We start from the raw sequence: 12,729 nt of genomic DNA on the forward strand, positions 1-12,729 counted from the left end.
TAAGAAATGCGCACAGAAGACGAGACAATCCGCTTAGTTTTCTTGTCAAAAAACGATGAAGTCGATGAGCTAGTGCATAAAGATTTAACCGCGGTTCTTTTCTGAGCGAGCACTCGTATAGTGCTCGTGTGTTTTACGCATCCATTCAACAGACCCGGCATTTTGCCGGTCCTTTAACCTGGGCAAACGGCTGCAGCCTTTCGATTTGTTTTCCCCCATGGTATTTCTCTGCCTCTAGTTTTGTCTACATAGCGCATGGAGAGAGAGGGAGACAGAGAGAGAAAAGAGATGAGAAAGCCAGGGAGTTTAACCGGAAGATAAATATCCAGTTTGCGACCCTGCACTGGGGAAGGGATAAGGGAAGACAGAAAGATCTTTAAAAAAAATATAGCTCATCTAAATTAATTGTGTGTTTAATTTATTTGTCTCGTCATCTTGACCGACTACTGAATTACCCACCATTACTTTGTATCGTCTTTCTCTCTGCCTCTTGCATAAGGTATTTATCATTCACTTTTACGGCATTTCCTCCCACAACTCGATACCTGACGCCTCACCCATTGTGTGTACGTGCCTCGTTTGAGGCAGATCATCATCATCGCTGAATGATGCGGTGTGAAATGAATGGATGGGCGTTTGTCTAATTGTTGGCCCCGGCGTCCTCGGCGAGAAATGGGCACGTTCCAGGATGTGAGCATAAACGGAAGGGCGATCTTCGCACGCCTTTCCGATCTGCCTTTCAGTTCTACTTCGGTGACTATGCGAAAAAACCCGTCTACTTAGATTTAGGTGCGCGTTAAAAAGAACCCCAGGTGGTCCAAAATATTCCGCAGTCCCCCGCGCCTCATAATCAGATCGTAGTTTTGGCGCGTAAAACCCCATAATTTGATTATAATGTTTTTTTTCGGTGACCGTACTGATGAAACACGTTGTCTAAGTGAAAGACGGCATATTGTTTAGTGGGCTCTGGAATAGCTAAGGACGCCTTGCGTCCTGAATGTGTACACTCAACGCTCGTTATGCGCGAGTATTCTTACGTTTTACGTCCGTTAGAATTGCGACAGCCACGGCCGGGAGTTGAACCCGCGTCCGCGCGCTCGCCAGCAGAACGTTATAACCATTGAACTAGTGGAAGGTTACAGCGCGGGAACCGACGGAGACGCAGGAGGCACGCAAAGTACACAGGCACCCGCGTCCTGTCGGTAACCGTTTCAAACGGCATTTTTGTGACTCGCCGGTAACGCATGTAATCTCCTGTGCTTGTTTTTTCTTTAATAGAACTGTTCAGAAGAAGAAAATATCTACGGGCACATTGCTGAGCTAAATTGCGATAGGCGAAAGCCTAACTATGGCTGCCTCTGTTGCTGTTGTCTGCACTGTACTGCGAACGGACGCCGCCGTGTCCGCGAGCATGGGATACAATCACAGCCATGTGGCTGCAAGGTTTGGCGCCGATGTGCGCGCACCCCCACGCGCATGTCAGCGCTCTCCCACGCGCCCACTCGCACAGCGCTACTGGCATGGCGCCTCCTCTCCTTGTTCCCCTCGCCGGTGATCATCGCTTTCCTGCGTCCACCACGGACAGCGCCCGGACACTCATGAGCCACCAAAGGCTTCCGTCTTAAAATGAAGGCTGCTGACATCATTGCGTCTGCATACCTATGTTGTTTGCGAGATGGTCCCTAAAAGCACTGCGCGATGGCCTGTAATGGTCCAAATTAGCGGAATATCTCGCGGTGTCTGGCGGCATTATGTCGTTACATGGGACCAAGATATTTGAATGGGCTGGTTGCAGTTGCTAATGTCACTTGTAGCGAAATGTTAACATTACTTTTTCTTGTTTCTTTTTTTCTTTTTGCAGACGAAGTCGGGTTCGACGAAAGCAAGGGTGGCCTTCTTCGAGGAGTTATGATAACTACTTAATACTTCTTGGCTGGAAGCGGTGCGTCTGTGTGTGTCTATGTGCGGGGCGTACGCGCTCTTTACGCGCATTGTTTCCAACCATTGTGCCTTTAAAGAACAAGCTAAAGAAACAGAAATATGCCGTCCTGATTTGACGAGATAAAAAAAAAAACAAGAAACCGTGCAGCTGGCTGCACCGGCCCATTTTCTTTTAATACCCTGTTTCTATTGTCGTCTCGTCCACGTGTGCAACTTTTATATTTTTTTCTTGTCCTGTAAATTTTGTAAATAAAATTATCGCTGCCCTGCTTTTATACCCTGCGCAGTTTTTATTTCTTATCGGACTCGCTAGAAGCAAAAGCGAACTAGGTTTCCAGGTCTGGAACAGAACGTGGAACACTCGTCACAGCCGCAGCGTTCTCTCCGGCCCGTGTCTTCCGGATCCGCGCAGCCGTAAGTTGTACGCACGCACAAAAATGCGCATTTTGTTTTTGTTTCCGCCCCACAGTGTGTTTTGAACGAGGTACTCCCGTGGCACGTATTCTACAATCGCGACCCACTAGAGAATAGTAGATTAGGGGACCCGAACGCTTGCGTCCCCCTAATCTAAATCTCTGCTGCATGCAGTGCCGTTGACTCGCAGCTCGAAAAGTTCCCGTGTTGGGAATCGGGGCAGTTCGGCCAGCATGACATTGATTGGTAGTACACAGATTCGCCTAAACTTCAGCGTTCTGGCTTTAAACGGCTTTGTGACTTGGCAAAGTGGTCATTCTTAACGAGGTACTGGGTTATAAACAATTGCATAAACGTTTGCGAAAATTGTCTGCCGGCAGAATTAGAACACGGGACCTCCAGCACGAAAGCCCAAATTGAAACAATAACGCCACGGACGCACAGACAAGCGAAATCACTGCAGTTAGCAACGCTTTTTCCTGCTTGCCGAACGAGTCTTATTACTCTCTCTATTAAAAAAAAAGTACGCATTGCTTCGAAATTTATGGCGATTTAGGCCCAGATAAAGCCTAAGAAACGAAGCCACAAGAGCGTCTGAAACGCCAAGCACGAAGATCAGACAATCCATTGCTTTTCCTGAAATGACCGTCTCGTTCATTCCCACGGCAATAATAAATTACGGCGTTTTACGTGCCAAAACCACGATCTCATTATGAGGCACGCCCTAGTGGGCGACTCCGGAATAGAGAGCTTTAGATTAGGGGACGCAAGCGTCTTGCGTACGCAAGAGCTAGGGGCCACGGTACTGCGCATGCGCAGACCCGTCTGCGCATGCGCAGTATTGTCGCCCCTAGTTTTTGCTTATACAAGCCGCTTGCGTCCCCTAACCAAAAACTCTTCAATAATGTGGAGCACCTGGGGTTTAACGTGCACCAAAATTAAAGTGCACGGATGTCTTTTCGCCTCCATCGAAGTGTGACTGCCGTGGCGGGGGTTCGATACCGCGACCTCGTGCCCAACACCATAACTACTAAGCAACCACGGTGGGTCATTCCCATGGTGACGGTATACGATCGCAGCGCCAGAGTTCCCTCTAGCAATTGTAGGAAGCTCTACTGAAAGCGCTTACAAAGTCTGCCGGACCACTTGGCGCAGTAACACACGTGCAATAGCTCCGCTCCCGTAGTTTACTCTTCATCGCCACAAAAAAAGTTGTCCGGGTGTTTCGCTAGTTTCGGTTTTGAAGAGGTGCCCGCGTCGCATCGAAACAGTAACATAACTGGTACTCGTGCGTAAGTGGCAGAATAATGCGCACTCGCGCAGGGAGAGTACAAATTATTGAATGTAATAAGGCGTCCGAAATTTCGCTGTTCCTACTTTTTGTCGCCTATGGGAGCGAGCGACGGTCACCGCGAAGACATCTGCGTCTGTACACGCTATGCATTAAAGATATCCAAAATTTTGCCTGCTTCAGTCGTAGCCACAGCTTTTTAATGATAGCTTTTCAACAGAAAACAAATGTTGCAAAAGAAAGCATATTTAAGATCCACTTTCTGAAGAAAATGCTTTACAGCTCCGTTTAAAGAGTTACGAAAATTTTGGTTCCCGTTAACGAAAGTTCCTTTTTTTTTTCATTACCTAAGTACAGAACCAACGAGTTTAGCGGCTGTCGTTCCATTTAAGCGGCAATACCGTTTTACCGAGATTATGCTGCACTTATGTCTAGCTGTGTCTCGAAAAGGTCTGATATGGCAAGCTAAACACTTTACTTCCAGACAAACGATTTTCTTGAGTGCGCGTGGATGTAAGAGCGTAAATTCGGTCATTAAATTACAGAGGAAAGATTTGTGTATACGTTTTGAGCCCCACTATGGGGCTTAAATATTAAAAGCGTGGAAAATGTAAAAATCTGTGAAAGAAAAGGCGCTCCTATTGCGCGAAGTGCAAGGCATACGCGTACCCGAGAAACCGGCATGTCGCAGTAGAACAGCACATCATTATACGGGAAAGAAGAATCTAGGGTTGGCCATGCGGGCAGTGTAAATAAGGACGACCGAGTACACAAGAGAGAGAGAGAGAGAGAGAGAGAGGGGAGAGTGCTTTGTCAAATAGTCTATTACCTTGTCCCGTGTTTGCCATGGAAAATATTGAACGCGCGCATGAAGTACGACGCTATGGCCCGTAAGCTTCCAGCATGCAGAGGCTCAAGTAGGGCAACCTCAGCAGAGGAAGAAGGATCTGTTCTGGGGTAGCGTACACTGATACCTTTCCCTTTCTGCCCGCGTGGTTCCACCGGTCAAAGGGAGCTACGGCTTTCTGATTTATCGCTCCATCGTTGCCAACTCCGGCTACTAGGGGTGCGAAGAAAATGAGACAATAGAGAGTTCTTGCTTGTCCGTAAACTTGTTTCCCTTTACGGATTACCGAGTTGTCGCGCAGGGAAGATAATGATGATTTATTGGCATCACCTTTGAAACAGGGCGGGTACAAATAGTCACCTAGCCTGCTTGATCTTATCAAGTAATCTGTACATGCTTATCAATCTAGCCTTTTGCTTACATCCTAATCTTTTTTGTCTCTTCCTTAAATATCTTTGAATATACCTTGCACAGTTACCTAAGCCTGTAACGGATCCGGTTATATCAATATCTTCCGTGCTTTTTTTTTCCACCGATAATAATGATTTTTTTGGTATCTCCTTCGAAACTGGTCCGCCACAATAGCCGCCTAGCCTGCTTGAGCTAATCAAGTAATCTATATTTATCAGTCTGCCGTTTTGTCTGTGCCTCCTAAATCTTCTTTCTCTTCCTTAAATTCCTTGAAACCTCTATGTCTACCTTGTATACATAGTTACCTATGCCTGCGTCATCTTTAACACCCCATACCCCTTACCCCAACGCAGGGTAGCCAGCCCTGCGTTGGGGTAACACTGACTATCATCTATGTCTCTCTGTCTCTACCTACATATGCCTGTAACCCTATTCCTATCAATTCCTTCCCTGCTTCTTTTCCTACGAGTACTCCAAACGTCTGTTGCGTATCTCGACTGCTGACCGGTTAATGCTTCCATCCGCTTTGACAGCCAGCGTATTCGTGGAAGGTGGACGTTTTCTGCAGGTCTCGCTGAGTGAGTACCTTCGCATTTCTTTAGGATGCACTGACTTGTCTCTGGGTTTTCGCTGCAGCACATGCATGCATCATCATGTTGCGCACATTCGCTCCCATGCATTGTGCGACCCCGCCGTCATAAGACAGCCGTGGCAGAAAAAAACAGCACACAAGTTATAACATCTTCATCTAACAACAACAACAAAAAAAAAATCCTCCATTTTACCCTGTGAAAGTCGCTGTACAGCGGCGCTGGTGCTGACGTTAGACAAGCGTCACCACTCCAAGTGACGTTAGACGACGTTGCGCAAGCACGTGCGCCACACGTCACGCGCGCACGCACGTGTGCGGGACTGCAACATACATCGTCCTTCTTCTAAAGTCGGACACAAGTCAAGTCTCCAGCGAAGCCCCGCCCACACCCTCATAACCGCCAGCTACTGTTCCTCCGCGAGGCTGCAAATAGCTGATACTTCAAACTTTCCCTGTTACCGAAGTCGATAACCACAAAAACGTTTTCACATGTCTATTATAGCTGAACGGTGAAAGCCTAATTCTTTATTGAACTGAAATAAAACACTTGCTTCGCTGCAACTATTTATTGCCAAGTTTCACTTCAGTTGGCTTACAGTTTCATGAGTCGAACGGAGTAAGCAGTGAAATGAACTGTGCCGCGGACTTTTGAAGAGTCAAATGCTAAGACTCTATACACTCTGTCCATGTCTGTTGCACACCTCATCGCTTCCGCTGATGAAAAAACTCTTCGAGAACAGCAGACGCTCCGGAGCCACCGCGCTCCGGAGGTATCAAGTATGACGCCATTTCGAAAAGGTCGCATGACGATGATGATGTTATGATAGCTTCGAATTGTTATTCGAATATACGAGAAAACATAAATATGTTACGCGGAAACTGAAAGACAAAGCCCTTTCCCGGATGCTGCTTGAGGACTGTCTGAGCAGCCGCGGCCGCTAGGTGGCGGTACCGTTTGCACAGCGTACATCCTGATTCTTGTAGATCCTCCGCCTAGCGCAGGTTCATTATTGGACTAATTGAATTTCTCAAAGCTCAATGCGTCAGAAAATTCGTAAAGTGTGACATGCACACAACCTGCAGACATGAGAATCGGAATGTAATTCGAAAATCCCCGTGACCCTTGCACGGGGACACATTGGTTAAAGATACTTGATGGTCAAAATTTTTCCGGAGTGCCCCGCTTTCCCCCACTAAAGCGTGCCTCATAATAAAATCGTGGTTCACAATGCAAAAACGAGGTGAGGCATGCAGACAGGACACAAGAGTAAAGAAGTGGCCAACACGAACGCCGCTTTTTTTCATTATGAATCCTTACCAACTATAGCTCAGCTTTCTGTCGTTATAAAATCGTGGTTTTGGCACGTAAAACCGCAGAATCCAATTCAACTCAGCTTTCAGACGGCGTGATATTGGATGCCGCCTGTCATAAATGCACTGTTTATTTCTTCCTGATTTATTCTTATTCATGGTTGCTAATATTACTCGTGAGACAAGGTTTCTTACCGGAGCTGTCGGAAACTGCTACGGGACGCATGTTGTCCGTAATAATTTTGTTGTCCGTAAAGCTTGTTATAGCGTAGCCTCCAAGACCACAAAGACACGATCTTAGAGGCTACGTTTATGTAAATCAGTTCTGCGGAAATCCACAAGAGGAAGAAGGTCTTATGAAATGGAAAAAAACTATCATCCACACATGCATAGAGTTTCCTACAATAATTATTGTATGAAACTCTATGCACACATGCACCAGAGAGTAGTGTGTTCAGCAAAGTGTTCAGAGAGGACTCACGGCTGCCGTACTTGATGCTGAACGACACGAGATGGCGCCACCAGACAATGGGCTGTAGCATCATGCGCCAATTTCGATGCATTGCAGGTGTTCTGTGGCATTACGGCGTTTTCCTCCCTGCTTCGACGTCCCTGCATCGACGACAATGTCCAAATCATTAACTCTGGTTTCTCGGGTGGAGCCATCACAATGTTCAAGAAGAGCGCTCATTTCTTGAAGCTCTGCATTGCCCGAGCTGACTGCTTTTTGCGAGGTTATAAAATGACAGGCGGTTTACAACAATCTGGAACTTCGTTGATGTGCGATAATCATTTGATCCACATGATGGTCTGACAATCCCGCAAAAAGTTATCTAACCGGTCCTGGCCGACCCAGAATCGGTTAGAGAACTTGGAAATGCACTTGCAATTCTTAAAATTACGTGTCACGCATGAAAAAATATATCAATGAAAACCTACTCCTTCGTATGCAGGTATCACTCGCAGAATACATGAATATTATGTAGGGAGGCCGGCTACTTCTTTTCTAAAAGTCACAGGGTCAACAATCTATTGAATATAGCAAAGGTAATTCATTACAATATGATTATTTACCTAATTACTCAATCATTTAGGTAATATGAGTAACAGTGCAGACCAAGAGCACGGTTATTTTATTTTATTAATAAATAATCATAAGTTTTCATTACTTGAGTTATCTCAAAGTTGGATAATGAAAAATTAATTCAATAATTAAGTAATTCGAAGCAGTCAGTTCTTTAAATTGCGGTGACAACCGTTTTGTATAATTCAAACTGGAATACATCAGATAAAATCAAGCTTTATTTTGAACAATGCGTCGTTTCAGCTACATAAAAATTAAAATATATCACGAACAACACAAATATCGGCGTAAGCGATAGCGGCGTACAACATGCACAACTGACAACGTAATAGCAGGAATGACGATGGATCAATGGATGTTGGCGGCGGCGCTGCTGTCGCGTGGGCTGACATCGAAGTGCCGAACCTTTCCACACTTGCCGTCTCACGGCAATGCATGGCAAGGCGTGGACCACCCATGAACACACTAACCCTTTCTAGTGCGCTTTAGTAGTACGAATTAAGCTTCGAAAAGTTTCTCTGAATGAAAGCTTTGCAGTTGAAGTCTGGTGATCGAACCCTGAATCAACGATTTTCGCCATGCTAGCAGGTCGTTGCTCGAGAGCTAATTAATCGGTTACTTGGAAGCGCCACGGACACTGTATATCGTAAATCAGTTCGGCGAATAGAATTGAGATGTAGAGCAGCCGGTGGGCCCCGTGTTTGGTCGCCGGAGGGCAGATTTTTCGTCTACTACGAAGCTTTCTCTAAGAACTCGTATGGGTTTCTTTTCACAGCTTCGTGATATATACCCGGTTTGAGAAATTTTTCTTTTAAGAAGTTTGTGATCAACAGCCCATTAGAACTGCATAGTTACAGTGGACTAGAAGGCCTTCTAGTTCACTGTAGCATTGGTGCTGCTTGGGCTGCACGTTCCTGTTGTTTGCCAACAAGCACCGACAAGTTGTTCGTCCGGAAAAAGCACACCAGGGAGAAATATTTAAAGGACAGAGAGCGTAGTTGGAACGTGCTGTTAACTATCGCAAGCAAAATGTACATGATGGCGAATGCGAAATCTCGTTGACGTGCGTATGACGCACTATCCTCAGACGCTGTGTCATTGACATTCTCTCATTTTAAAGAAGTCGTCGCCTTTCGTGACTTTCTTCGTATAGCAAGGTCGCTGTAAACGGATCCGATTTATTTTGAATAGTATTTGCTGATCCTCGTTGAGAACTAAGTCACAAGTTGTATCAACTGATGCGCCCTAATTATATCATAGCATGTGAGTCAAAGACGATGAGAACCACGCTACCAGCTAGTTCGTGAATCCTGATTCTGACGACACCGCTGTTGGCTGACAGGAGCCAGTAAAATGACATTTGGATGATCTCGTGCGTCTGAGGTATGGGCTACCTTCAATGGTCAGGCGGCGTAGCGATCGGCGCAGCCGTCAGCGCCACTGTGTCAGTTTCGCGAAACACCGAGGCGGCCACTGCTACGGAGGCATGCTTTTGCGGCGCTCGTTTGAAACGTGTCGGTCGTTCTAAATTGCGGTTTTAAGGCAATCGAGAACATCGAGGCCCATTTTGGACCACCGACGCTTGAGAAAGCTTCATCTCATGTATCCATCGCTAGCACTTGTATATTAAAGCGACTGTAATGTCATATAGGTCAAAGCTTGGGGTAGAAACAGCCCTACTTGTGCAAGCTATCTTCCGATCATTCACATTTGCCCTCGAAACGGTTTTGGCAAAAAAAGAACACGTTACATTGAAGGTTCTAGCCACATATGCGAACATATCTATCTATCTATCTATCTATCTATCTATCTATCTATCTATCTATCTATCTATCTATCTATCTATCTATCTATCTATCTATCTATCTATCTATCTATCTATCTATCTATCTATCTATCTATCTATCTATCTATCTATCTATCTATTAAATGCAGTCTAACCTAATGTGTACTATACATCATTTACTGCATCATAACAAATAACATAACTATGATACCAAAGAGCACTGTTAGCGCCGTGTCTTTGATGCCGCTAAAACGCGGACGGTTGTTTTATGATAAGGCAAGCACAAAAACGAGCCCCACAAAAACGAGCCCATCATCTGAGCCATGTTGTAATGGGTTCGAGAAAATATTTCTTCATTTCGTCCGTACTGAATGTTCTTACAAATAATCGCGACGCATAACCAAAGCTATATGATAATAAAGCAGGGTGCGCAGGGGCGAGCAGAGGAAATATGCAGGCGGAATCACTGTCGAAGGGCAAATGTTACCATTGATTACGATAAACATGGTATAGTCTGAGTCGGATAGCGCAGAATAATGTCATGCAAAAGTTTGCCGGCAAACGAAGAAATAGTAAGTGTTCCTTCTTGTTCTTTGCATAGCTGAAATACACCACAAATAATTCATATATATATAATAAAAAAGCGCAGATGACGACTCGACAAGCTGTTCGACGCATTCAACGCGCGCGGGTTTTACCAATGAATGATGGGATTTGCGTCACGCCACTTGCGCGACGTGGACATTCTCAGCAGGCGCGATAAAACCGCGTGCTATATATTCTTCCACACTTTGAGCAGTGTACGTCTGTGTTATCTGTGTGCAATAGCCTCAGCGCTCTAGCATTGAATTTTAGAACGCGATGTCGTGAAGCGCGCATACCGATTGTAAGCTTGGGTGCACGAAGTCTCAAAGCGGCGGGAACAGAAACAGCGTGCTGGCAACTGTGTGTGACGCGACGCGAGCGTCCTCTGCACAAGGCCAGCGCACCGGTTGTTGTATCGCAGGTTGTATCTTTTGGCGCGTAGCAGCGGTGTCATCATCTAGCGGCTAGTGTACTACGGTGCTGTGGCACATGGGAGCAGGAGCATGGCCGACGAACTAGTGTTTATTACTGCCAATTCGTCTGTGATAGTGTTTTCTGCTGTCATCGGCGTTCTTATTCTTCTGGTCATTCTTGTGGCTGGCCAGAAGAAGGACGATGTCAAGAAGGAACCTTCTGAAACGAGTGAGTAGCGCATCATGTGCGTTGGCTTTCCCATTGGCACGCCGCTCGACCAGCGTGCGAGGACGCATCTGTGCTTTGCTGCCGACTCGTGTAGAGGTGCTGCGTGTTCTTGAGTTACGCGCGGCGCTTGCATTTCGACGACCCGTTCGGCCGCTTGCTTACTTGGTCTGTGTTAGCGTTGCGGCTCATTTCGTTCTTCGCAGAGATGTCCCACTTCGCGTGCCGGCTCTCAGCCCAACCGCGTGCGTACACAAAGGCAGTGCCGACATGCTCGAGCGCCCTTGTGAATTTTTTTCTCTTAAATAGTTGCAATTTGACGACGAAGAAGATGAAGCTAATTTGTGGATCTTTGGCTGGTGTTGAGCGCGTGTTTTGCAGTTTGCCACAGACATCGGTACGCTGGTTTCGATCGCCCGCCTTTTTTTTCGTCGGCTTCCTCCACCCGGCGCCACCGATCGAAGCTCGTCGCATTCGGCTACGCCGAAATGCAGTTAGCCGCTACTACTTCAGTTCTTGCGCCTCGAATAAAGACAGCGCTGTGATTTTTTGCTCGTGAACACCAAAGCAACGCTTGTGTGTCTGTGTGTGCCCGCACTCCAGATACTCTGCGGGCGTTATGGTCCGTTGGTTCGGCCGGTCAAGTCCGCTTGTCTCTCTTTTACGTTGGTTTGTCGGTGCGTCCTGAGCCGTTCACCGTGCGAGTGTGTTGGGAGAAAGCGCAGTAAGAAAAAGTAAGTGACAGACTAAATAAGAAAAGACGGGAGTTGCCTGGAAGCGTCAATGAACGAGGAGTTTCTTGACTGCGCTGCATTGTCGGCGAATAAAAAAAGAAAAAGAAGTTGCTCCCAAACGCCTGTGAACCCTCTGCCGTCGACGTTGAAGGTGAATCGCGGAGGCGGCGCATTTCGCGAAGGAGGAAAACGATGACGGGATTTCCGTGCAGTGACCGCGGCGACTGCTCGGTGCCGCAAGCCAGCTCGCCTGCCTCCCTCCCCCTCCCGGTATTACCCGCGCCTTGAAGGAGAATGCGTCACACGAGTGAAACAACCGTCGTGATTTATTAGGAAACTTTGCGCGGTGACGCTTGGCGCAGTGCCTCCCCTCTTCCCGCACATCGAGTTTGTGGGCAAGGAGGCTCGCTCGGCTGTTTGCTCTGTCGTCTGCACGCTCGCTCTTGGGCGGCAGACGAATTGCGTACCGTCGACCGCGCTGGATCGCCACCCTATCCTCTGCTTTGGACGAAAGGCAAGGCACGCTTTATCCCGAGCTTAAAGAGTAATAATCTCTTCCTTGCTTTTGTTGCACGCTGGTTTTGGGGCTAGCTAGATAGGCACCGTACTTGATTACAGCTACGCGATTTGACCTAACCCGGTTTCATTGTGAGTGCGTGTGGAAGGCCGCGCGTGGATTGAGGTCAGTGTCAGTCCAGCAGCGCGTGGGGATCGTGCTCCTTTAGTTCGTCTGGAGAAGGCAAGAAAGCACAAAAAAAAGTAAAGGAGGAAATAATTGAGGGATGTCCTCTCACGTCCTTTTCTCGAGGCTTGCTCTCTCACTCCTTCATTTGTGTTGCTTTCTGTGACCTGAAGGCCCCTTTTGGAGCTCTGGTTTCGCCGCCGGCCGCTGATACATCTGCTGTTGCTCTTTCCTTGAAAGGTTTTCTGCTGTAACCACGTGCTCTCGCTGTTAAACGGCTCCGGATGTGAAACCAGCTGAACCCGCAAAGAGGTCGCGTCCGTTTTCTTTTGTGTGCAGCGCATCGTAACAACGCGATAGCCTGTCGTGTCAGACGCGCGAAGTGGCGAGGTTATTCAGCGCCTTGTCAGTT

At 47.0% G+C, this 12,729-nt stretch overlaps 2 protein-coding genes across 7 annotated transcripts in view; both read left to right on the plus strand.

Annotated features, from left to right (window-relative positions):
* The window catches only part of Mer (ezrin/radixin/moesin family protein merlin), a 52,265-nt gene extending 50,049 nt beyond the window's left edge, over positions 1-2,216 (plus strand). For both annotated transcript variants that reach the window (XM_075685418.1, XM_075685416.1), the window contains exon 16: positions 1,862-2,216. In XM_075685418.1, coding sequence (XP_075541533.1) covers positions 1,862-1,912 — 51 coding nt within the window. In that variant the 3' untranslated portion in view covers positions 1,913-2,216. The remainder of the gene's footprint in view (positions 1-1,861) is intronic.
* Positions 2,217-5,400: 3,184 nt separating this feature from the next.
* Positions 5,401-12,729, plus strand: part of LOC142575782 (transducin beta-like protein 2) — a 295,737-nt gene continuing 288,408 nt past the window's right edge. The window contains exon 1 of one of the 5 annotated variants that reach the window (XM_075685421.1): positions 5,401-5,482. In XM_075685421.1, the coding sequence (XP_075541536.1) occupies positions 5,416-5,482 (67 nt within the window). In that variant the 5' untranslated portion in view covers positions 5,401-5,415. Of the gene's footprint in view, positions 5,483-10,495; positions 10,905-11,824; positions 12,180-12,729 lie in introns of those variants that run through there. The other 4 variants (XM_075685419.1, XM_075685420.1, XM_075685423.1 and 1 more) reach the window with 4 other exon arrangements.

This window comes from Dermacentor variabilis, chromosome 3 (genome assembly GCF_050947875.1).
Source record: "Dermacentor variabilis isolate Ectoservices chromosome 3, ASM5094787v1, whole genome shotgun sequence".
Taxonomy (NCBI): domain Eukaryota; kingdom Metazoa; phylum Arthropoda; class Arachnida; order Ixodida; family Ixodidae; genus Dermacentor; species Dermacentor variabilis.